The following is a 25,026-nucleotide window of genomic DNA, read 5'->3' as shown; positions in this document are numbered from 1 at the left end:
ACAGACATATTTTAGCATTTATAATACTAGTAAAAATACAAAATTATTCTTCAATTTAATTTTATATCCAAGCCGAGATGGACGTGGTAAGAACGCGTGAATCTTAACCGATGATCATAGGTTCAAACCCGGGCAAGCACCACTGAATTTTCATGTGCTTAATTTGTGATTATATTATTCATCTCGTGCTTTACGGTGAAGGAAAACATCGTGAGGAAACCTGCATGTGTCTAATTTCACTGAAATTCTGCCACATGTGAATTCTACCAACCCGCATTGGAGCAGCGTGGTGGAATAAGCTCCAAAAACCTTCTCCTCAAAAAAAAGAGGAGAGGAGGCCTTTAGCCCAGCAGTGGGACATTCACAGGCTGTTACGGTAATTTTATATCCGAAGTTCCGATAAAAACTTCTTCGACATTCAATATATTCAAGAACTCGACCAATTATATAACATTAATTCAATGTCAACGTAGTTTGTTTATTTTTACTCCTCCTGTTTGGAATAGGCTGTAAACTGTTATTATACGTTAATTGTATCAGAGTTCGACTCCCGGAATGGGACGATAGATAAGATATCAGAAGAAATTGAAATAAGAAAATATGAACATGAGTCGTATACCTTCCCCTTGGGATGCCTGTCGCGGCACATGAGGCTGAAGATGGTCTTCGCGTAGTCGGCGGTCTGGCTCTCGGTGGGCGCGCCGGAGTACTCCCCGTAGTTGGCGAGCTCGGCGGACGCGCCCAGCGCGCACACGGTGTCCGTGTACACCACCGACGCGCCGCCGCCCGCCACCATCGTCCACACGCGCCCCGCCTTGTTCAGCACCGTCAGCTGCCGACAGCGGTGCGACCATTAATACGTGCATTTAAAAACGTTTTTTATAGCTTAAATAATACATACAACTAGAAAGTAATTTCAGTGCACTTGATGTCATTGTTAAGTTGTATTTTTAATATACATTTGATGTTAAGTGGTCACCACCGCTCATAGACATTGGCTCTATAAGAGATATAAACAATGAACTTGAGAGCTAAGATGTTATGTCCCATGTATTTACACTGGTTCAAACACAACACAACACCTACACGGTAGGGGTTGGTGAGTACCAAGTAATCGTATGTCTCATACCTTAAGACTGGCCCCACTCTTGGCATCCAAGTCCGCGATGTGGGCTTCTTCGGGATACGCGTCGCGGCCGAAGGGCGGCGGGAAGGTGATCTCGCCCCAGTTCTTGGCGCAGATGAAGTCCGCCGTCTGGTCCAGCTTGGCGGCCAAGTCGAGCAAGTACACACGCTCGTTGGTGACCACTATTGGATTTATCTCCATGTACGTAAAGTATAGATCGACGAACACCCGGTACAAGGATAGAATGAATGTTGTCAAAATCCTGAAACAAATAAGAATAGGTTTAAGACTCACTAGTCGAAATGGCTCAATGGAACGTGAAACTTAACCGAAGATTGTTCATATCATTCTCTTGCAAATATTGTGAGGAAACTTGCATCTGTTGGGATAAATCTTCTAAATGTGTGACCGCCAAACCGTATTGGACCAGCACTGTGGTGTAAACTTCAAACCGACGAAATGAAAAGTAACATTCGCTTAGCAGTAGCACATTTTCTGGCTGTTCTTTTTGTGTATTAGGGCGTATGTTACACCTCGGTAGCGATAGATGGCGTTGATTGAATCTGTCACATTTCTGAATCGCGCTATCTAGATTCGCGACTGGTTATATATAATGTGAAAGTGATTGTCCTTTAACGATTAAATGGATTTTAATTGTATAAGCAGCGGAAAGACCTTACTTTTTTTTCTTTTACCATTAGATCCCTCAAAATTATTTTGGTATAACAACTATACTCGTCCGTAACAGCCTGTGAATGTCCCACTGCTGGGCTAAAGGCCTCCGCACCTCTTTTTGAGGAGAAGGTTTGGAGCTTATTCCACCACGCTGCTCCAATGCGGGTTGGTGGAATACACATGTGGCAGAATTTCAGTGAAATTAGACATATGCAGGTTTCCTCACGATGTTTTCCTTCACCGTCAAGCACGAGATGAATTATAATCACAAATTAAGCACATGAAAATTCAGTGGTGCTTGCCCGGGTTTGAACCCACGATCATCGGTTAAGATTCACGCGTTCTTACCACTAGGCCATCTCGGCTACTAAAATAACTATACTCGTACATTGAGTATTTTACGAATCGGTAGCAATAGATGGCGCTGATTGAATCTGTCTCATAACTGAATCGCGGGAATCTCCCAATAGCGGGAGTCATGACAAACAAACCTCCATGTACATATTTCATGCGATTCGCTAACAGCTCTGCTATGTTATGCACTAAAAACAGTTCTCGATCAAATCTTTACTTATAACACAACACTATACAACTTAACTATTTATGTCCACTTTAAATTTACTTCCAAAGTGCGCAACAACCTTGACATTTAAAACGCCATTTTACGAAACCATAAATAATATTACAGACTATTGTAGATCTCGACCAATGATATCGCGACAATTCAAGGTCAAAGTTTTCTATTTGTCTTTGATCAGTAACAGCCTGTTAATTTCCCACTGCTGGGCTAAGGCCTCCTCTCCACTTTGAGGAGAAGGTTTGGAGCTTATTCCACCACGCTGCTCCAATGCGGGTTGGTAGAATACGTGTGGCAGAATTTCAATGAAATTAGACACATGCAGGTTTCCTCACGATGTTTGCCTTCAACGTCAAGCACGAGTTTGATTATAAACACAAATTAAGCACATGAATATTCAGTGGTGCTCGCCCTTGTCTTTGATCATAGTGGTTAATAATACTAAGCCGTTATACGTTATACACACCGTTTTGCGGTCGTCGATTTAACGTTCTTCAACAGAACGCGGTCAATTTCTTCACCGGACGGGAACGTGTCCACCGGCACCTGCAACATGTATCCGTTTTAAAGCTATTACTGACGTACAGTTACGATAGTGTTCGAAATTCGAAAATTAAAAAATACGAGAAACCATCTATTAATTTGCTACATTTGAACATTATTTAATTATAATACTTAAGCTCGTTAATATCTACAGAAAAAAAAAAACAAAAACATAACTATTGACAAACGTACGGAGAGAACTGTTTTGTCTTTGCCTATTACTGAACATTATAAATGTTCTGAAGATCAAACGCTTATATATATAAATTTATTTAAATAATAATAAACATATAATTATAATTAGACCATATATTTAAAGAAAATACCCCAAATAAGAAGATGTTCTGTTGAGTAGATTAAGAGAACGCAAAACCCTGAACACCATCTAGGTCTATGGTACTTGTCAAGACGAATCCACCACGCTCAGGCAACACGGAGGAGTTAAGGAGTTCATAGGGACTTATGTTGCCAACGCCGTGTAACCGAATAATTGCATGGTATGTCATTGAAGCTACAAATTCCAATTCTACAAATTCCATTGGAAATAATATAAAATACTATTGTAAAATTTTACTATATACTAAACAAGTGGTGTTGAAAATGAGAGTTTGTAAAAATATTAAAAAAAAATTATATAAGTGATACATCAATTTGAATGGTGTATAATATAGGTATATGATCAATGACCATATCTCCCTGAGCGGTATCGAATGTTTGGGCGAGGGTAGCAGTGACTGCTATAGAAGTCCTTGACAGAAAAACTCGCTCAGAGCCCAGGATCTCGGATTGTGTCATTACGTATATATGTAGCACACGGCTTTATGTGACTCTGCGTGGACGTGCGTGTTTGGTACGTGCGTGTGTGATGCGTGCGTGTGTGATGCGTGCTTGTTTGGTACGTGCGTGTGTGGTGCGTGCGTGAATGGTGCGTGCGTGTGTGGTGCGTGCGTGTGTGGTGCGCGCGTGTGTGGTGCGTACGGGTGTGGTGTGTGCGTGTGTGGTGCGTGCGTGTGTAGCCCGTGCGTGTGTGGTGCGTGCGTGCGTTTGATACTTACGTCAAGTCTGATGGCGAGCGCGTCCACATCCCCCACGTCGACTCCTCCCTGATGGTGGAACAAGATGGTGTCGGAGCGACGCCCCGACTGGATGCACAGGTACATTTCCTCGCTCTGAAAAAAAAATATATATATATGATAAAACAAAACTAATTTATAGTTTTTTTTATAAGCACTTTGTTATGATAATTGTATAATATTAAGTGAAAAGTTAAGAAAAGCCCGAGTAAACCCTTGCGAGCATGCATGCATCGTCGTTTTACAAGATTATAAAAAAATCTAAGTTAAGACCGGTTCGAAGTGTTCGGTGTGGAAGAAGTAATTGTCCTGGAGTGATCAAACGAATTTTAGTTATATGAACAGTGGAAAGCACTTCTTTGTTACATTTAAAATTTAATCCCTCAATAGTACTACGGCGTAAACAACTCTATTTGTATAATGGCGTATATCACTAATATCTGTAGTTACACTGGCTCACTCACACTTCAAATCGGAAGACAATACTAAGTATTGCTCTATGGCGGTAGAATATTTGATGGGTGACTGGTACCTACCCAGATGGCCTTGCACAAAGCCCTACCTAGCCAAAACATATAAACACGAATAAAGCATATGAGAATTTTGGTACTGGCCTAGATTTGATCGTACAATCTCTGTTTAGATTCAAGTGTTCCAATGCACTCACCGGCTCATGTTTAACGAAGGGTTCGACGACGAAACGCCTCAGTTTCCCGGAAGCCGCACCAACTGCCTGTTCCTTGCCGCTGTGGTCGGAGAGCCAACGCCTCACCTCCGCGGCCGTTTTGTTTACACCGACCAGACCGAGCTTACCACGACGCTTGATCAGCTGATCGGGCTTCACCACCAATTGCTGAAACGGTATTTATATATATATTTAGTTTTTTATATATGGTAACACCTGTAAATAACTTTTGAGCAGAAACATTTATCATTAGAAGAAAAAAAAATACTATCGTGCGTGCATATAATTGAATGAGTAATAATAGTGAAGTGTTTACCTCCTTGGTCAGCCAGGGGTTCTTGCCGAGCTCATCCTCCCATATAGTGCCCTGTTCGAATACTGCGAACCTGCATGGCACCAGAGCTGTTCCGGGGCCTATGTGCCTGGAAAATAAATCATTATTAGTTGATAGAACGATGCTTGCTGTTTCATTACCCGAGTAACGATTCTGTATTTATATTAGAAGGTTATTAAAATATAACTCAACGCTACACATTTCGTTAGAAGCAGAGTAGTAATCATTTTTACATTTGACGGGCCGGTTGGCATGGTTGGTAGAGTTCACGCCGAACGTTATGGGTTCGATTCCCACCTAGGACAGACATTTGTGTGCATGAACATCTCTGTTTGTCCTGAGTCTAAGTATAATTTTCTATATAAGTGTATTTACAAAAGAAAAGTAGTATATGTAGTATTTCAGTTATCTGGTTTCCATAGTACAAGCTCTGCTTAGTTTGGGATCAGACGGCCGTGTGTGAATAATGTCCCAGGATATTATTATTATTATTATTATATATCTATAGTCTATTCCAACAACAGGAGTAAAAGACAAAACAACAAACAGCTTCGGTCTTGAATTTAAGCGATATCATTGGTCGAGATTATAATTAGTCTATGATATTCATTATGGATTCACGATAAAATTAATATTGAATGTCCGCGAAGTTGCTAACGGAACTTAATTAAAATTAAAGTGTATATAAGTAGTTAAGCGATAGAACTTAACTATGTTATGTTATAAGTAAATATATATTGATCGAGAACTGTTTTTAGTGCGTAACATAGCAGAGCTGTTAGCGAGTCGCGTGGAATATGTATCATGTCTAAGGTTTGTTTAACTTTACTCCGTATTTGTTTTTTTTTTTTTATGGTACAGGTAGGTGGACGAGCATATGGGCCACCTGATGGTAAGCGGTCACCAAAGCCCATAAACATTGGCATTGTAAGAAATGTTAATCATCGCTTACATCGCCAATGCACCCCCAACCTTGGGAATTAAGATGTTATGTCCCTTGTGCCTGTAATTACTGGCTATCTCATCCTGCAAACCGGAACACAACAATAAGGTAAGAAAATCATTAGTTATTCTTTTATACCAATTTTTTTTTAAAGGAAGCAATGAATCTCAACGCTTAATAATAATAATGTCCTGCAGACCGATTTCGGCCACGGCGGCCAATCTCAAGAGAGATTAGCCAACTGCGCAGGGGAGATTATAGTGCACGAGTGTGTGCGCGAATACAGGTGCACTCTCTATTCCATAACTCTCATAATCCGATGGGACGGCAATCCGACACGACCAGAAAGAGTTCAGGCGCAGGACCAACGGCTTTACGTGCTTTCCGAGGCACGGGAGTGTACACACTTCCAACTTCCAGACTCCGGGCTGCTACTGAGAATTTTTCTGATAGAAAAACCCAATAACTTTTTACTGGCCAGACCCGGTAATTGAACCCAGGACCCCCGGATCTGCGGCCATACATCAAGCCACTAGACCAACGAAGCAGTCAACCCTTAATAATATATAAACTATTAAGTAAAACACTAACAGCCTTACTTATAGCCGTTGCTTAGCGACTGTTTTGTTAAACACTGATTCCTCTCTTTCTGTCATCATTGGTTTGACATACGAAAGAAGGAGACAGCATTGATTAACTAATTTCCCTAAAGTAGAGCGATATGAGATTTGAATCAATCAATTCGCAAATCTGATTAATTGCAGAATTTAACCTCGAAGAAGGATAAATTCAAAAGAGGTGGAGATAGAAATATAAAAAGATATTAAAAAAAAAAAATGAGAAGAAAAATCTTCAATCGATCTCTCACATGCACTTCAAAGATGTGATCTCCGATTACAAACAATAAAACCGTTATCGCAATAATAACATCCGAATTTAAATATCCAATTTAAAGGGTAAGCCAAAAACTCCTCACGGTTTTTTGAATTCAATCTTTTTAATATGTACAGGCTGGTCACCTGATTTTAAGTAGCCACCACCTATGTAAGAAATATTAACTATTCCTTAACACCAATGCGCCACCGACCTTGGGAACGAAACTCCCTTGTGCCTGTAGTTACACTGTCTCTTCAAACCGGAAAACAACAATATTAAATATTGCTGTTTAGCGGTGCAATATCTGATGAGCGGGTGGGACCCAGACAGGCACACAGCCCTTTTTTTAACGCTGGAATAACGTTACGCGTTTCCCCCACGGGCAGTGTCCAAGACACCGAGTGCGCTCCGAACATCGGAATACCCACTAAAAAACCAGCGGTACCCTTTCCGTCTTAACGAGGAGCGCCACGGGATCGCTTTCACGCGCTACCGTGAAGGGCACACAGCCCTACCAAACTACTGCTTCCACGCAAGCAACGCCGGGGAGGCGATTTAGTTAATACCCTTGTACTATGTATATGCGTATCTGATCTAAATATTTGACAAAGATAAGACTTAAGTACTGTTAGCAGATTAAATCTTTATATTTTCTTTATGATTTTCCTTAAAATATTTTTTATCTATACTTTTTATCATTTATCTATTAAGTCACATTTTCCCCCACTGTAAGGAAAACACATTTAAAATTGAAAAGTAAGATTATTTAATTTAATAAATAAATAATATCATTGTCCGTTTTGAGGAATTATTGATATTCCTAATTTATCCCTCCAATTAAGCGTAATATGTGTTAGGACTGAGGATGACTCACTCACCCTTCAAATCGGAACATGGCGATGCTAAGTTATTGCTGTGTGAGAGAGAATAACTTATACCTCGACGGCCTCGACTCGACCTAGAGGTCTTGGGTTCAAATCGCTAGGCTAATTAAATGTGTTCTCTATTGAAAAAGTTAGTAGCAGCCCGAAGTCTGCAAGTTACTCCAATGCGCTACCAACTTTGGGAACTAAGCAAGAGGGGTTTTTTTCTAGCCCAGGTGCCTCAACAATAGGATTTTTTTTTTTATAGAATAGGAAGGTGGACGAGTATATGGGCCACCTGATGGTAAGTGGTCACCAAATGCCCTTAGACATTGGCATTGTAAGAAATGTCAACCATCGCTTATAGCCAATGCGCCACCAACCTTGGGAACTAAGATTTTATGTCCCTTGTGCCTGTAATTACACTGGCTCACTCACCCTTCAAACCGGAACACAACATATCAAGTATTGCTGTTTTGCGGTAGAATATCTGATGAGTGGGTGGTACCTACCCAGACGAGCTTGCACAAAGCCCTACCACCAGTAAAATTAGTATATTTTTGCAGCAAAAAAAAAACATCCGCTACGTCAGAGAAAAATATGCAATACAGAAAAAAAATTTTGGTCTAATTCAAACAATGATTCCGGACCTTTACTTTGTTGTTATCCCGTTATATTCTACCGTCAAACGGCAATATTTAATATCGTTGTGTTATGGTTTGAAGTGTGTGTGAGCCAGTGTAATTACAGACACAAGGGCCATATAACATTTTATTCACCAAGGTTGGTGGTGCGTTGACGATGTAAGGAATTTAATCCACACAAACATACAAACTTTCTCTCTCCCTTTTCTTAAAAGGGGGGGGGGGGGGGGGTGAGAAAACTAAAGTGCTGGGTATTAAAAGTATCCTTCCTGGGGGTTCAAGCTTGCTTCATAACAAATTTAATCAAAATCGGTTGTTATTTAACTGTGAAAGCGTAACAGAGTCATATTTCAGCAATTTACACAAAACTTTAACCAGTTATACACGTAAATCTTCCTCATGAATCACTCCATTCATTGTTGAAAATCGCATAAAAATCGGTTCAGTAGTTTTTCATGTTCAGACAGACAAACAGACAGACGCGGCTAGAGGATTTTGTTTTAAAATATGTAGTGACAAAATTAAATATTCATATAGATTAGTAGGATTCATTCATTGTTATGTCATAACTAATATGATAAAATTTGATAATTTTAAGATAACATCTTAACCGTATCTCATTGAGGAATATGAAGCTTTAATATTAACATTGGGTAAAAACGTATTTGAGGAAAACAGTAACTACTGAGTTTCTTACCGGTTCTTTTTGGCAGAATCTACACTGCAATCCGGTGGTAATTTTAAATTTTAATCTTTTTATTTTTATTGTTAAGCGCTTGCTGTGTATAATGTATTTTGGTTTTCTTTATAAAGTAAACTTAAACTAAACCCAAGCGTGGTTGCACATACATCTTACGTAAATGCATTTATTTTTCTTCTATAATATAAGAAAGTGGACGGGAGGATGGAAATATGAGATCTAACTTTTGACTTGTTGACCTCATTCCTCACCCCTCAACACTCATAATATTTGTATTACAAACATTGAATTTTGATGGTAGAATAATAAAAAGTAGTCAATAAAAAGTTATAGGATTTTTCTGTATAAAATTTCTAGTAGCAACTAAGAGTCTGGAAGTTGAAAGTGTGAACATTCCCGTGCCTCGGAAAGCACTTAAAGCCGTCGGTCCTGCGCCTGAACTTTTTCCGGTCGTGCCGTCCCATCTGATTATGAAAGTTAGGAAATAGAGAACTGCGTTTGCACACACACTTGTGTATTATAAAATGTCCCGCGCAGTTGGCTATCTCTCTTGAGATGACCGCCGTGGCCGAAATCGGGACGAAGGACATTATTATTATTATTTAATTGTGGTCCCCACAAAGATAGGCTTGCACCTACCAGTGCGTTTAGCAACGTTATAATGGTGATGAAGATGATAAGTATGATGATGACGGAACCGAACTGATGTGAGGAAAAGTTATCCATTTCACGATTCTCAAAATTAATACTTAAACTCGATAAAATACCTACTACACACACATACATAGTTTTAAAATATCATGTAAATTTTACATGTTGTAATATTTACATGAGTTAATAAAATTTACCTGTTTATAAGATCCTTGCCGGCGGCTTCATATATAGCCTTCGAAGACATATTGTTTTAGTTTTTATATATGTTTGCGCTGGCTCCGCGTCATAGAGCTTACGGGTTGTTGATCTGAAACAAAAAAAAAAAACAAACAGTTATATATCGTTACGTCATATTCTATATTTACACTACTGACAAAATAAAACATGACAATAATAAAATGTAGTTAAATCAGTTTGGAGAAGTTTTCTCGTTTGTAGTAGTTCACCGTGTACATATTATTTAACAAAGTCCCTCTCCGTGACTGTCTGTATGTACGCGTTAAACGCAGAAACTATCGAACGGATTCGAATACGGTTTTCACCAATAGACGAAGCGATTCATAAGGCAGGTTTTGGTGTATAAATCATTAATTTATTATCAATAATCATTATTAAGGTTGGGTAAATTTGAAAAAATCAGGAGTTTTACTGGCGCGTAAGCCAATAGAGTTATATGAAATGTTCAACACACATAAACCGTTTAAAACGTAATACACATATTAATAATATCCTCCAGACCGATTTCGGCCACAACGGCCAATATCAAGAGAGATTAGCCGACTGCGCAGGAGATATTATAGTGCACGAGTGTATGCGTCAACACAGGTGCACTCTCTATAACTCTCATAATCCGATGGGACGGCAATCCGACACGACCGAAAAGAGTTCAGGCGCAGGACCAACTTTACGTGCTTTCCGAGGCACTGGAGTGTACACACTTCCAACTTCCAGATACCCGACTGCTACTGAGAGTTTTCTGACAGAAAAACCCAATAACTTTTATTGGCCCGACCTGGGAATTGAACCCGAGACCACCGGGTCTGCGGCATTACTTCAAGCCATTAGACCAACGAGGCAGTAATACCAGTCATGATATTTAACGACATCTACAACAATCGTCATATTTTTGATAATTTACAGTAACAGCCTGTTAATGTTCCACTGCTGGGCTAAGGCGTCCTCTCCCTTTTGAGGAGAATGATGTTTTCCTTCACCGTAAAGCACGAGATGAATTATAATCACAAATTAAGCACATGAAAATTCAGTGGTGCTTGCCCGGGTTTGAACCCACGATCATCGGTTAAGATTCACGCGTTCTTACCACAGGGCCATCTCGGCTTCAGAAAACAACTATCTTATAAATATATTTAAGTAAGTTTCGACATTAAAAAAAAAAAAATTAAATCACAAGTAGATCTTATTGTTTATTTTCTTTTTTAGACTCGTTGGCCTTCCCAGAATCTTTTCGACGCCAATGTCGAAAGGTCGCGGAATCGAATCTGGCCGTATTATATGTTCATTGGGACTGACCTGTAGGGTTTTGTACGAGCAATCTGGAAATTCACCGCAGAAAACGGTTTTGAAGGTGATATGCGATATTGAACATTATAATCATAATATTACAAGAACACGCGTATCAAAATAATATATCACCAGAAGTCGTTTTTTTATAGAATAGGTTGGCGTCGCTTACATCTTATGTCCCTTGTGCCTGTAATTACACTCGCTCACCCTTCAAACCGGAACACAACAATACCAAGTACGGCTGTTTTGCAATAGAATATCAAATGGGTGGTACCTACCCAGACGAGCTTGCACAAAGCTCCACCTCCAGGTATTAACGGTTATTAACATTTCACGGGTAATGAAGTGAACTCTTACAGAATAGAACTGCAGTTGGTTTTGAATTATCAATCAATATGTATGTATATATACTGATGGCAAAATATCTCATAAACATTGGATTAAATATAATTAGTTTATCGTAATACAAAAAAATAATAAGTGTTATTAGCTTTATCTTGTCATAACTAAGATTTATAAGATAAACTAAAGATAATAAAATAAATATTAAAAAAAAATATGTAATAATAATATTTTTAATCTGTGAATATTTACAATATTTCAACAATGAAATAATTATTATAATTAAAAAAATATTGAATATTACGTTATCTATAATTCAGAAAATTGAATTTTGAATGTGGAACGCCGCGCGACTCGATCGACAAAGTCTCGTGATTGGTCGAGAGCGATGGTGTGGTATCGCGTGATCAGTGAACACTCAAGCCGCGTCATTTAGCGCTAAGGACACCACAACATCATACCGAATACCATTTTTTTAAACTAACTTGAAAACAATATTTTCTAAGTTTAAATTTTATAATATATATACATTTAAAAAATAATTTATTATTATTTAAATTTAATATTACAAGCGAGTTTTGAAACGCGGCTTCGAATAATTTTTTTTTCAAGAGATAAAAAACATACGTATGTCACTATTCAGCCCAAAAATGTTTATAATAAAAAATTTTTTTAGATTGCAAGCTGTTCAAATATTTATAATAGAACATGGAATTGCTAGAAACAGCTTGTTGCGATTGGTCGAAAAAATATGATGTTATATCGCGTGATCTGTCTTAATGGCGCGATATTTAATTTTTTAATTTGCCGAGACAAATGTATTGTTCTTTGAGTTATTGTGACACTGGGAAAGTGGGAATATAATTAACTTTTGTTACATTACATTATTTTAATCTCTCACTTCGTTCCAAGTCCTCAAGTAAAATAAAATAAAAGATTACTGTGTTTTTTTTTAAATTAATAACACTCTGTGAAGGTGTGAAGGGTGAGTGATTCAGTGTAATTACAGGCACAAGGGCCATAACATCTCAGTTCCCAAGGTTGGTGGCGCATTGGCTTACAGTGCCAATGTCTATGGGCGTTAGTGACCACTTACCATCAAATGGCCCATTTGCTCGTCCGCCGACCGACGATACTATAAAAAAATCAATATTATTTAAGTACTATACTATTAGTGAAGGCATAGTGTATAATTTGTCGCTATTATCACAGAGCAAATAAAGATATAATTTTTTTTTATAATAAATTCAAATAATAATGATAAAAAAAAACATCGAGTGTTTAAAAAAAATCATCAACATGTGTCCATGCCTTTATATCGTAATCCATTCGCATGTCTTAACTCTAAAAAAATAGCGGTCTTTGCTATTTAACTGTCAAAGTTTTTTTTTTTTTGATAGCGTTCTTTTTTACTAATATATTATTTTATTTTATCTGTAGTTATAATTCATAGCTTCATTTTTAACTTTTAAAAATAATAGTGTTAGAGATACTTATGTATGTACTTCATTTAATGTATTTAATAATTACATATTTCTATATTGTATTTGATTTAATAAAAATATAAACGGTTTCAGAACGTCATTGGTACTGTTTGGTAATGAAGTTAAAAAAATAGTTTTCCCGCGCATATATAAAAAAAGAGAACTGAACGACTGTCATCGAATTAACAATATATGATATTTTGTTTTAATTTTAGTTTATTATAATAAAGATATTAAAATTACCAAATAATAAAATTTATTACTTCTTCTCGTGTATTTATTAATAGTATTTATAAAATTCGAAATGCTACGAATTTTTAAAATTTAAACATCGAATTATAATTCGAATTTATAGTTGTCTATAATTAAAAGAAATTAATTATTAACAGGCAAAAAGTATTTAAAAACATAATGTAAAAACTCTAAATAAAAAAAGACATTTTATTTACAAGATATATCGAATTAATTACAACTTCAAAGCAAGTAGTAGGCCTCTTCTCTTTATGAGGAGAAGATTTAGAGCTTATTCCACCACGCCACTCCATTGCGGTTGAGGGATACACATGTGACAGACATTAATCAAATACATATATGTTTTCCGAGCACGAGATGAATTATAAACAAAAAATAAGCACATTATATGATAAGTGCTTGCCCGGGATTGAAACCACAATCCTCATCATGAGAGGTCATCATTCAGAATATACAACCGGGTCATTGCGACTCTAAAAAAACTGTCAATTTTGACGAGCCGGTTGGCGTGGTTGGTAGACACTTGCCGTTCACCCCGAAGGTTGTGGGTTCGATTCACACCCAGGACAGACATATGTGTGCATGAAACATCAATGAATGTCTGTTTGTCCTGAGTCTGGGTGTAATTTTCTATATAAGTATGTATTTACAAAAGAAAAGTAGTATATGTAGTATATCAGTTGTCTGGTTTCCATAGTACAAGCTGTATAAGCTTAATTTGGGATCAGATGGCCGTGTGTGAAAAATGTCCCAGGATATTATTATTATTATTATTTCGACATAACTACTTCCAATGTTTAACCTGTCAGTTATTACGCTTACCGTGTTTCATTGTTTCATTCACACACGCAGAGTACAGTCATATAACATGATTTTATATAATATTATTATATATTATAAAATATTTTTTTTTTTATTATTTGGTTTAAAGTAATTTGTTAGTTTAAAAATATTATCATTCAATTGTTCAACGATTAAAACTCGTTAAGAGTAAAAGTTTGACGAGATTTTTGAGGGTCAATTCTTCTAACAAATTGTCACTTTATCCCAATCGAATCAAAGCGTTATCGTTGCTGTTATCCGTTTTCGTATTCTTTGAAAAGTTAACAATTAAGTTTGGTTTTGACGTACCGATATATGTTAACTTGACTGCCTCGTTGGTCTAGTGGCTTGATGAAGGCCGCAGACCCGGAGGTCCTGGGTTCAATTCTCAAGTCGGACCAATAAGAAGTTATTGGGTTTTTCTATCAGAAAATTCTCAGTAGCAGCCCGAAGTCTGGAAGTTAAGTGCATACATTCCCGTGCCTTGGAAAGCACGTAAAGCCGTTGATCCTGCACCTGAACTCTTTCCGGTCGTGTCGGATTGCCGTCCCATCTGATTTTAAGAGTTAGGGAATAGAGAGTGCACCTGTGTTTGTGCACACACTCGTGCACTATAATATCCCCTGCGCAGTTGGCTAATCTCTCTTGAGATTGGCCGCCGTGGTCGAAATCGGTCTGGAGGACATTATTATATGTTAACATGATATCGGTTCGGGTCCGATCCTAATAAATATAGAATAGTCGAAGTTGGATAGGAATTGATTGGAGGAGGAGAGGATGGAGAGCGTATCGTGATCGGTATAGGTTAATAGAATTGGCGCCGTCTGTCTGCCCTGCATTGATTACCAAAAAGTAAACTACACGTCATATTGAAATCTCGACCAATGACGTCATTGCATTTCACGGTTAACATTGTTTGTTTATTTCTACTTCTCTCGTCATTGGCTACAGCCGAGATGGCTCAGTAGATTAAGAATCTTAACCGATGATCGTGGGTTTAAGCCCGGGAAAGCACCATTGAACTTCATGTGCTCAATTTGAGCTTATAATTCATTTCGTGCTTGACGGTGAAGGAAAATGTCGTGGGGAAACCTGCATGTGTCTAATTTCACTTAAATTCTGCCACATCTGTGTTCCACCAAACCGCATTGGATTACGAGGTGGAATAAGCTCCAAGCCTCCTCAAAAAAAGGAGAGAAAGCTTAGCCCAGCAGTGGGACATTTAAACTAAAATAAATTAATTAATTAGACGCAAAACGGAATTCCTAGTGTGTTTAATCGGGACGGAATGCATCGATACTAATACGTCCCGCGCGATTCCAAACAATATCCCGCGCGAATTAAAATCGGGAAACGTACCGGGACATCAAAAAAAGAGTTCACATGATGCGCTTATCAGGACACCTGGCACTCCAAATCAAGATCACGGACGTGTGAAGGGCAGACCGCTCCACACAATACCACGCTGTCGGCTGTTGACCTAGTTGCAGGTCTCCGCTAACTGGAGTACGTTAAGATATTTTTAACTCTCTTAAATCGAGCTTGACCTTTAGATGCTTCGCGTTTTAATTTAAGTTAAATAACTTACCAAGCTTATCTATACATACAACTTTATATGACGACTAGCGGTTCACCCGCCGCTCCACTAGCGAATTGCTAACTACCAACTTCCATAGCTCTTTCTTGAAATGAGGGATTTCATACAACTTTCATTAAAAAGTTAAATTTTACAGGCCGACGAAATTTGGTTCAGCGGTTAATTTATGGGGTTTCAGATCTGTAGGTCAAAAGTTCGAATACTGGATGAAAAAATTTGTCTGGATTAAGAAAGTCGGCAGTGTGTGTCGATTTTTTTTTAATTTTCATATAGGGCGGCAAATTTTCAAATGGGCAACGTAACTGAAGCAGTCACCATCGCTTATTTACATTGATGCTGTAAGATATATATTAATGATCTTGGGATTTGAGATGTTCTGTCCCTTGTGCCTGTAATTACACTGGCTTTATTATATTATTATTGAGACACTCTTTTATTTCCTGACAAAAGGACCATCTGATGGTAAGTGGACACCACCATATAATGGACCACCTGATGGTAAGTGGTCACCACCAAAGACATACCTGTGCGAAATATCAATCATCGATCATTTGAGGTCGACATTTGACTTTGACCGTGGGTCAGCTTTGGTCAAAACACCACGCGCGTGATACCACTAACCAATAACGGCATAAAGTTTTATCAATATCAGATAATAATGCACGACGCTATCATTCACATTACATTTTAAAAAAAAAACGTTTGGACGTCACGTGATTGCGTCAATTGGAAATGAATTTTAACGGCCGAATTAATTTAAGAATCGAATTGAATGTTATTATCAAGATATTGTTGTAATTTGCCAATATGACAATATTTTACAACAACAAGAAAATTTTAAACAAAAATTAATTGAACTTATTAGGATGAACGTTGGGACATGGAACAAACTGCTCTTGTATAGTTTCCATCTTACTCATATATAATAATAATAATGTCCTCCAGACCGATTTCAGCCACGGCGGCCAATCTCAAGAGAGATTAGCCAACTGCGCAGGGGATATTATAGTGCGCAAACACAGGTGCACTCTCTATTCCATAACTCTCATAATCCGATGGGACGGCAATCCGACACGACCGGAAAGAGTTCAGTCGCAGGACCGACGGCTTTACATGCTTTCCAAGGCACGGGAGTGTACACACTTCCAACTTCCAGACTCCGGGCTGCTACTGCGAATTTTCTGACAGTAAAACCCAGTAACTTTTTATTGGCCTTACATCAAGCTACTAGACCAACAAGGCAATCAAGTCATATATACATAATTATTAATAAAGCACTAGATATTATAAAAAAAACAATCCCCCCGCGTCTGCCTCTCTGTATAATTCATTAAGGTGTGAAAATTCGCTGAAATATGGCAATGATTGTGAATGATGTCGGAAAAAAATCATGCCGACCGGGATCACTGACGCGTAAATCAATACACATATATATTACTATATAAGCGTGACACTATCAATCGTATTACATAAAAACGTATGTACGTCACGTGATCGCGTTAATGTATACAGGGTCAGGGGTGACGAGCGCGACTTTGAAATATTTCACTTATTTTGTCATTTTTATATTCAATTTCGTTTCGTATGTATTACGATTCGGAAGCCGAGGTCACCATTTCATATAGACCTTAGTAATATTCACCATTAATCTTTAGAATTCGGATGATTTGTCTCTTCTGCCAGTTACACTGTCTCACTCATCCTCCAAACCGGAACATTACAACTAAGTACTGTTGTTTGCAGGTAGAATATGTTTATATAATAATAATAATACAATAATATCCTGGGACCTTTTTTCACACACGGGCATCTGATCCCAAATTAAGCTTGTACAGAGCTTGTAATATGGAAACCAGACAACTGATATACTACATATACTATTTTTCTTTTGTAAATACATACTTATATAGATAATTACACCCAGACTCAGGACAAACAGACATGGTCATGCACATGAATATCTGTCCTGGGTGGGAATCGAACCCACAACCTTCGGCGTGAAAGGCAAGCATCCACCAACCACGCCCACTGGCGTGATTGATTTGCGTGAAATGATTTGTTTTTGATTAGTTATGTAATCTGTACAAACATATAGGCATACTTTTTTATTTACATAGATAATATTACAAAGAAAATTATACAGGAATAACCCTTTTTTAACGCTGGAAAAACGCATTACGCATTTCCCCCACGGAAACAGTGTGGGGCTCGCCGGTGTCCAAGGCGCCGAGTGCGCCCCGAACATCGGAATACCCACTAAAAAACCAGCGGTACCCTTTCCGTCTTAACAAGGAACGCCACGGGATCGCTTTCGCATGCTACTGTGACATACAGGAATAACCCAGACTAACTCCTAATCCACAACATATATATATATAACCTGCGGTTATGTCAAAATGTATCAAGCGGGATTTATAACTGTAGCGTAACTAGGCGGAGGCCCCTGGCCCCCCACTTTACACGCCGTTCATTTTCATATTTAATTAATTAACACGATACATATTATACATAACATACCATTAACATATTTTTAATCTATTACGTAAATAAATTGATACCTAGGATTGAATTATTGCAATTTTCATGGGATTTCTTTAATTAAATTTACATTTTAAAGTGGCAACCCTAAATATACTTATAAATTCGCTATCGAACGAGAACTAATGGCAACATTATATACATATACTTAATGGCAACATCACTTGAATAGCGATTGACATACTATCATCGAGCTCATCTCTTGAAGTACTACTACAGGTTGCATTTGGACATTTTTTTTTAAATTAAATAATAGCATCCGTTCTTTTAAGGAATTATTAGTACGAAGTCATTAGACAATATATATTTTGGACTGTCCTGTAAAGATAGTCGTAAAATATAAAATAAGCCGAGATGGCCCAGTGGTAAGAACGCGTGAATCTTAACTCGTGGCAAGCACCACTGAATTTGTGATTATAATTCATCTCGTGCTTGACGGTGAATGAAAACATCGTGCATGTGTCTAATTTCACTGAAATTCTGCCACATGTGTATTCCACAACCCGCATTGGAGCAGCGTGGTGGAATAAGCTCCAAAACTTCCTCCTCAAAAAGGGTGAGGAGACCTTAGCCCAGCAGCGGGACATTTACTGTATAAAATAAACAATACTCTCAAAACTCGAATTAAATTAATAAAAGTAGAAAAAAATATATATATAACAAACAAATTTAAGGAATGAAATAAATATAACTGCAATGTTGCTGCTCGTTCAATGAAACGAGTAAAGTGTTTTGTATAATTTGGTAATATTATACATATACATAATGTCTGTATGTAGTTTTGTTCATAAAACTGTTGTCGTACGGTAACTATCGCTGGCTAAACAATCTACGAAAACTAACATAACCTATCTTTTTATTATTAAACTAACAATGAATGATTTGAATTGAAAATTTGAATGATATGAATTATTTGCTAAGTGTTTTTAATCGAAATATTGGTAATATATATATAAATAAATATCTTAAATGAATAACTAGACGTTATTATAATATAAATCTCGCGCAACAAAAATATTTTTTTTTTTTATAGAATAGGAAGGCGGACGAGCATATGGGCCACCTGATGGAAAGTGGTCACCAACGCCCATAGACATTGGCATTGTAAGAAATGTTAACCATCGCTTACATCACCAATGCGTATGTATTACGATTCGGAAGCCGAGGTCACCATTGCATATAGACCTTAGTAATATTCACCATTAATTCTGGGTGGTACCTACCCAGACGAGCTTGCACAAAGCCCTACCACCAGTATTAATTAATTAATGCGGCAGTCAGCTATGCGGGTGCAGTAAGTTTTATTCAATTAAAAAATAGCAAGGGATAAAATCGTAAAAGTCGGAGAAGCTGGTTAGTAACACACGCGAAAGGATATAATAACGGCTGTCCATTTCAAGGTCTGCTTCCGGTCGGAGGAACCTTCGATACAGCCTTTCACTGTCAATTGACCTACACTCGACGACTTATGGAACGATAGAGCTATCACAGAACAAATAGAAAACTCGACACAACAAATAGAAAACAGACACGAACGTGAAGTGAAGTGATATGTGACAGTGAGTATCACCATCTGATGATACGATGGCCTCCTGACGCCAACATCAAAGCGAGACTAACCATACTATAGTGCACAAGTGTGTGCCCAAACACAGGTGCACTCTCTATTCCCTTACTCACATAACCCAAGGGGCAGAAATCCAACACGATTGGAAAGAGTTCAGGCGCCAGACTACGTGTATTCCGAGGTACGGGTGTACATTTCCGACTATCAGATCGGGCTGCTACTCATAATTTTTCGACAGATATTATCATTAAAAAAAATTCGGATCGACCCGTTGTTCGTATTAAGAACGAATTAAGAACGAAAAGTTATTTTTGAGATGGACACTTTCGAATTTCTTTTTTTATTTATGGACGAAAGTATAAATCTTCCGTACTGCATATATATGCGTAAATAACTGACTATATTTTTGTTAACTTAACGTGATTTATAAACTGCCTTTTTGATTTAGCGGCTACAGTTAAATGTTGCATCGATGTCCTGGGTTCGAACACCGGATGGGGCCTGTGCAATGTTATTGGGTGTTTATGTCAAATTCTCATCAGCTGGAGTTTGGAAGCCGTTGGTCTTGCGCATATATCCGGTCATGTTGGGTTTGCCGTGTCATCTTAGAGTGCACCTGTGTTTCCGCACACAGTTGTCTAGCCTCCTAGAATTCAACTTTGAAGTTACGTATAACTTAAAATACACTTAAGTCAGATTTACTAATTAACCGTTTTAATTACATTATTAATGAACGATGATTATTATCATTATAATTTATCTTTAATTGTTAAATTAAAGGTAATCGAGTTGTGTAATTATGACTTAGTCAGTTTCTTTAGGTAACAGTTGGCTTATTCACAGAATATTTGTTAAGATTCAATATAAATAATAGTTTAAATAGACGCGAACGAAACCTAGCACACGTCTAATTTAGTTTTAACTTTTACAATTAATACTTATAAAATTGAGCGTTGACTAGATTATAGCACAAGTGCGCAAGCATGTCGGGGTAGGAACCCCCCACCCCCATCTTTTTTTTTTTTTTTAGAATAGGAAGGTGGACGAGCATATGGGCCACCTGATGGTAAGTGGTCACCAAACGCCCTTAGACATTGGCATTCTAAGAAATGTCAACCATCGCTTATAGCCAATGCGCCACCAACCTTGGGAACTAAGATTTTATGTCCCTTGTGCCTGTAATTACACTGGCTCACTCACCCTTCAAACCGGAACACAACAATATCAAGTATTGCTGTTTTGCAGTAGAATATCTGATGAGTGGGTGGTACCTACCCAGACGAGCTTGCACAAAGCCCTACCACCAGTAAATATTCTACCGTTGTATTCTAGCATTGTTTAGTATTCTTGTGTTCCGGTTTGAAGGGCGAGATAGCTAGTGTACCTGCAGGCACAAGGGACATAACATCTCAGTTCCTAGGTTGGTGGCGCTTCGCGATGTAAGGGATGTTTAATATTTCTTACATCAATGTCTATGGCCGGTGGTAACCACATACCATCAGATGGCTTAATTGCACGTCCCACCGTTAGCATAAAAACTGAAGTCTTTAATTTATACGCGTTTACCCGTAATCAAGTGGGGGGTATGTGGGTATCGCCTATAAAACCAGCGGTACCGTTCGGTCTCTTCGAGAATTAATTTATTTCGAACAAAACGTATCACTTACGTTACTGGTGGTAGGGCTTTGTGCAAGCTCGTCTGGGTAGGTACCACCCACTCATCAGATATTCTACCGCAAAACAGCAATACTCGATATCGTTGTGTTCCGGTTTGAAGGGTGAGTGAGCCATTGTAATTACAGGCACAAGGGACATAAAATCTTAGTTCCCAAGGCTGGTGGCGCATTGGCTATAAGCGATGGTTGACATTTCTTACAATGCCAATGTCTAAGGGCGTTTGGTGACCACTTACCATCAGGTGGCCCATATGCTCGTCCGCCTTCCTATTCTATAAAAAAAAAAAATCACAAACAAAATATAAGATAGAGTATCTCCAATAGTTTCAAATTGTCGTTACTCTCCAATCCGACAACACATTTACTTTATAATTTGTTCCATGTAAATAATAATAAATACCATATAATCTAACAAAAATATAAAATTGACAAATACTTTTTTTTTAAATCGTATCGGGATCGCATGCTACCGTTACGCCCAGTTTTTTTATCGCTGGAAAAACGCATTACGCTTTTCCCAAACGGGAACAGTGGGAACATACCCCATGTTGGACTCGCCGGTGTCCAAGGCGCCAAGTGCGCCCCGAACATAGTCATATTCACTCAAAAACCAGCGGTACCCTTTTCGTCTTAACGAGGCCTCGGGATCCCTTGCGCGTGCTACCATGACGCTCTGAATGCCGGCCCGCCTATGCCGGCTGAACGGCCCCACAAACAACCCCCACAAAAGCAAAAGATTTTCTTATAACGAACCTTATAAGTCGTAGGTGGTGCGTATTTAGACAAAGTTACGAAATATATTAGCCGAGATGGCCTAGTGGTTAGAATGCGTGAATCTTAACCGATGATCGTGGGTTCAAACCCGAGCAAGCACCACTGAATTTTCATATGCTTAATTTGTGTTTATAATTCATCTCGTGCTTGACGATGAAGGAAAACATCGTGAGGAAACCTGCATGTGTCTAATTTCATTGAAATTTTGCCACATGTGTATTCTACCAACCCGCATTGGAGCAGCGTGGTGGTATAAGCTCCAAACCTTCTCCTCAAAGGGAGAAGAGGCTTTAGCCCAGCAGTGGGACATTAACAGGCTGTTACTGATACTGATACGGTACATATATGTTTTATTTTGTGTTAATTTATAAACGTAATTGTATGACCCTTATCATTTTTTTTATAGAATAGGAAGGTGGACGAGCATATGGGCCACCTGATGGTAAGTGGTCACCAAACGCCCTTAGACATTCGCATTGTAAGAAATGTCAACCATCGCTTATAGCCAATGCGCCACCAACCTTGGGAACTAAGATTTGATGTCCCTTGTGCCTGTAATTACACTGGCTCACTCACCCTTCAAACCGGAATACAACAATACCAAGTATTGCTGTTTTGCGGTAGAATATCTGATGAGTGGGTGGTACCTACCCAGACGAGCTTGCACAAAGCCCTACCACCAGTAAAATCTACCCTTGCTAAGCCGGGATAGTTAGTATAAGTTTATAATTAATTTAATCGAGTATATCAATATATATGTATGCGTACATACAGACTTACAATATTAAATACAATGTGCTTATTGAGAGCTTGGCTGTATATATATATTTTTTTACTTTTTTTTTATTATTATATATGTTTGATTTTTAATCTATGTTTAAGTAGCACCCAAACAACCTGACAATGCTTACTCGTATAAAAAAAAATAATAATGTTGGAATTATTCATAAATAAATAAATCTAATTTTTAAAAACCAAAACACCTCTGTTTTTTTTATTTTCAGCGATTAAGTTAATTTTTTTAGTATTATTGACAATGTCTTACGCAAATAAAAAAAAAACGATGCATAATTGTATACACTTTATATACTTATTTCACATATATTTAAATAATTTTACAAGTCCTTAAAACTATATCGTCACGCTTCTATCACAAAAACCAAGTAATAATTAAAAACACCACACATACTACAAATTTACTTACATATGCCATCGTAATTAAAATTAAAAACAATTTAAAAAAAAACTAAACGTATTTTTTTAGAGAATTAATTAAGCTACTTCTACAATATTTGTATTACATAATTTTAACGATGTACTATAATACTATATATCTAAAGTTAAAAGCGTTTTACTTTTAATTCCTTAGTCCCTAAATACAAATCACAAAATAAAAAAAGCTTAATTTTGAACTATATTCATTTCAAAACGATAATTCAATAGCTTACTTTTCTACACGTATATATCGTAACATAATCAACTGTTAATATAAAATAATAAATTATTTTTTCCTGTACCGAGTTGAACTTTGACGCGCGTGCTGTGAAACCAACAAACGAATGAAACCGGTTGTTCATTTGCAAATACGCGATCATACCGTAATAAACAGTTGAAACACACAGACAAAAAACACCATTTCATTTATTTTAATTTGAGAAAATCATATATTTTATTTAAAAAAACGTCATGTTTCCCGATCATTTATTTTATTTTAATACTATTCAAATCAAATTAAATAATTAAATATTAATTAAAAAAAATACCGTAATAAAGCAAAATGTTTTCGAACATTCGATTTAAATTTAGAATAGCTAATTATTCCATAGAAATTCGATTTGATATTAAAATGTTCGATATTTAAAAGTAAAACCAAGTTCAGTGGAAGTTATGTAGTATGAAGTACGTCACAAGAGGCGCGTAACTTTCGCCCGCGCCGGTCTACAATCGTTCGCATGAATAATTTAAACGTTTAAAAAAAATAAAATGGAACACTCACTTCCGAGCGACGTCCGTCGCTTCGAAGAGATTATAGCAAAATCCAACAAGGAATTTATCAGCACGGGTTTATCACTCGCGAAACTTGAGAACGAGTGACGCGACCACTCGCCACGACTACCAGCGGACGACTGAATCAGATAGAAAATCGAGTAATCGGCTGAATACATTTACTTCGGCATGACACGTCGTTCTGCGTTCATAAATTTGTAAATTGAGTTTTCGTAGTACACGCGTTCGTACCGTTATACGTCACACAACTAGAATTGTTTAAAAAAAAAAACAGCGTCTTTTTTTCCTTAGCTTTCAATTCAGCTGCTTTTTTTTATTTATTTTTTATAAACTAAATCGGTTACTTTAATAATATTGTCTCCAGCAACCAAATATATGTATTTAGAAAAAAAATATATTTTCATTTTATAACATAAATTATACTTTATTAATTCCGTTATTATAAAAAAAAACAACAAATTGCACGATTTTGTTAAAATACCGTAACAATTATAACTGCATGTAATTAAAATAATTAAATTAAACTAATTAAAACTGATCCATATAAATACAGTATATATACCGTCTTAAAAACGTTGCTTAGCGACTGTTTAATTAAACAATGATTTCTGTATTTCTGTCATCATTGATTTGACATTCGAAATTTTTTCGAAATTCGAAAAAGGCATTTTATTTACAACTTTTTATAATAATACTAATTATAGATAAGTAATGTATATATTTTAAATAAGTTTATCCGAAGCTCATACG

At 37.3% G+C, this 25,026-nt stretch overlaps 1 protein-coding gene across 2 annotated transcripts in view; it reads right to left on the bottom strand.

Annotated features, from left to right (window-relative positions):
• The window catches only part of LOC126779448 (ATP-citrate synthase), a 54,176-nt gene that overhangs the window by 10,656 nt on the left and 18,494 nt on the right, over positions 1 to 25,026 (bottom strand). The window contains exons 1-8 of one of the 2 annotated variants that reach the window (XM_050503414.1): positions 24,266 to 24,423; positions 9,888 to 10,000; positions 4,996 to 5,101; positions 4,662 to 4,847; positions 3,977 to 4,090; positions 2,845 to 2,924; positions 1,130 to 1,388; positions 620 to 832 (exon numbers count right to left, since the gene is read on the bottom strand). In XM_050503414.1, coding sequence (XP_050359371.1) covers positions 620 to 832; positions 1,130 to 1,388; positions 2,845 to 2,924; positions 3,977 to 4,090; positions 4,662 to 4,847; positions 4,996 to 5,101; positions 9,888 to 9,937 — 1,008 coding nt within the window. In that variant the 5' untranslated portion in view covers positions 9,938 to 10,000; positions 24,266 to 24,423. Of the gene's footprint in view, positions 1 to 619; positions 833 to 1,129; positions 1,389 to 2,844; positions 2,925 to 3,976; positions 4,091 to 4,661; positions 4,848 to 4,995; positions 5,102 to 9,887; positions 10,001 to 24,265; positions 24,424 to 25,026 lie in introns of those variants that run through there. The other variant, XM_050503415.1, reaches the window with a different exon arrangement.

The sequence above is a fragment of the Nymphalis io genome, chromosome 29 (assembly GCF_905147045.1).
Source record: "Nymphalis io chromosome 29, ilAglIoxx1.1, whole genome shotgun sequence".
In the NCBI taxonomy this organism is placed as follows: Eukaryota; Metazoa; Arthropoda; class Insecta; order Lepidoptera; family Nymphalidae; genus Nymphalis; species Nymphalis io.
This window is presented reverse-complemented; position numbering and strand designations above follow the sequence as displayed.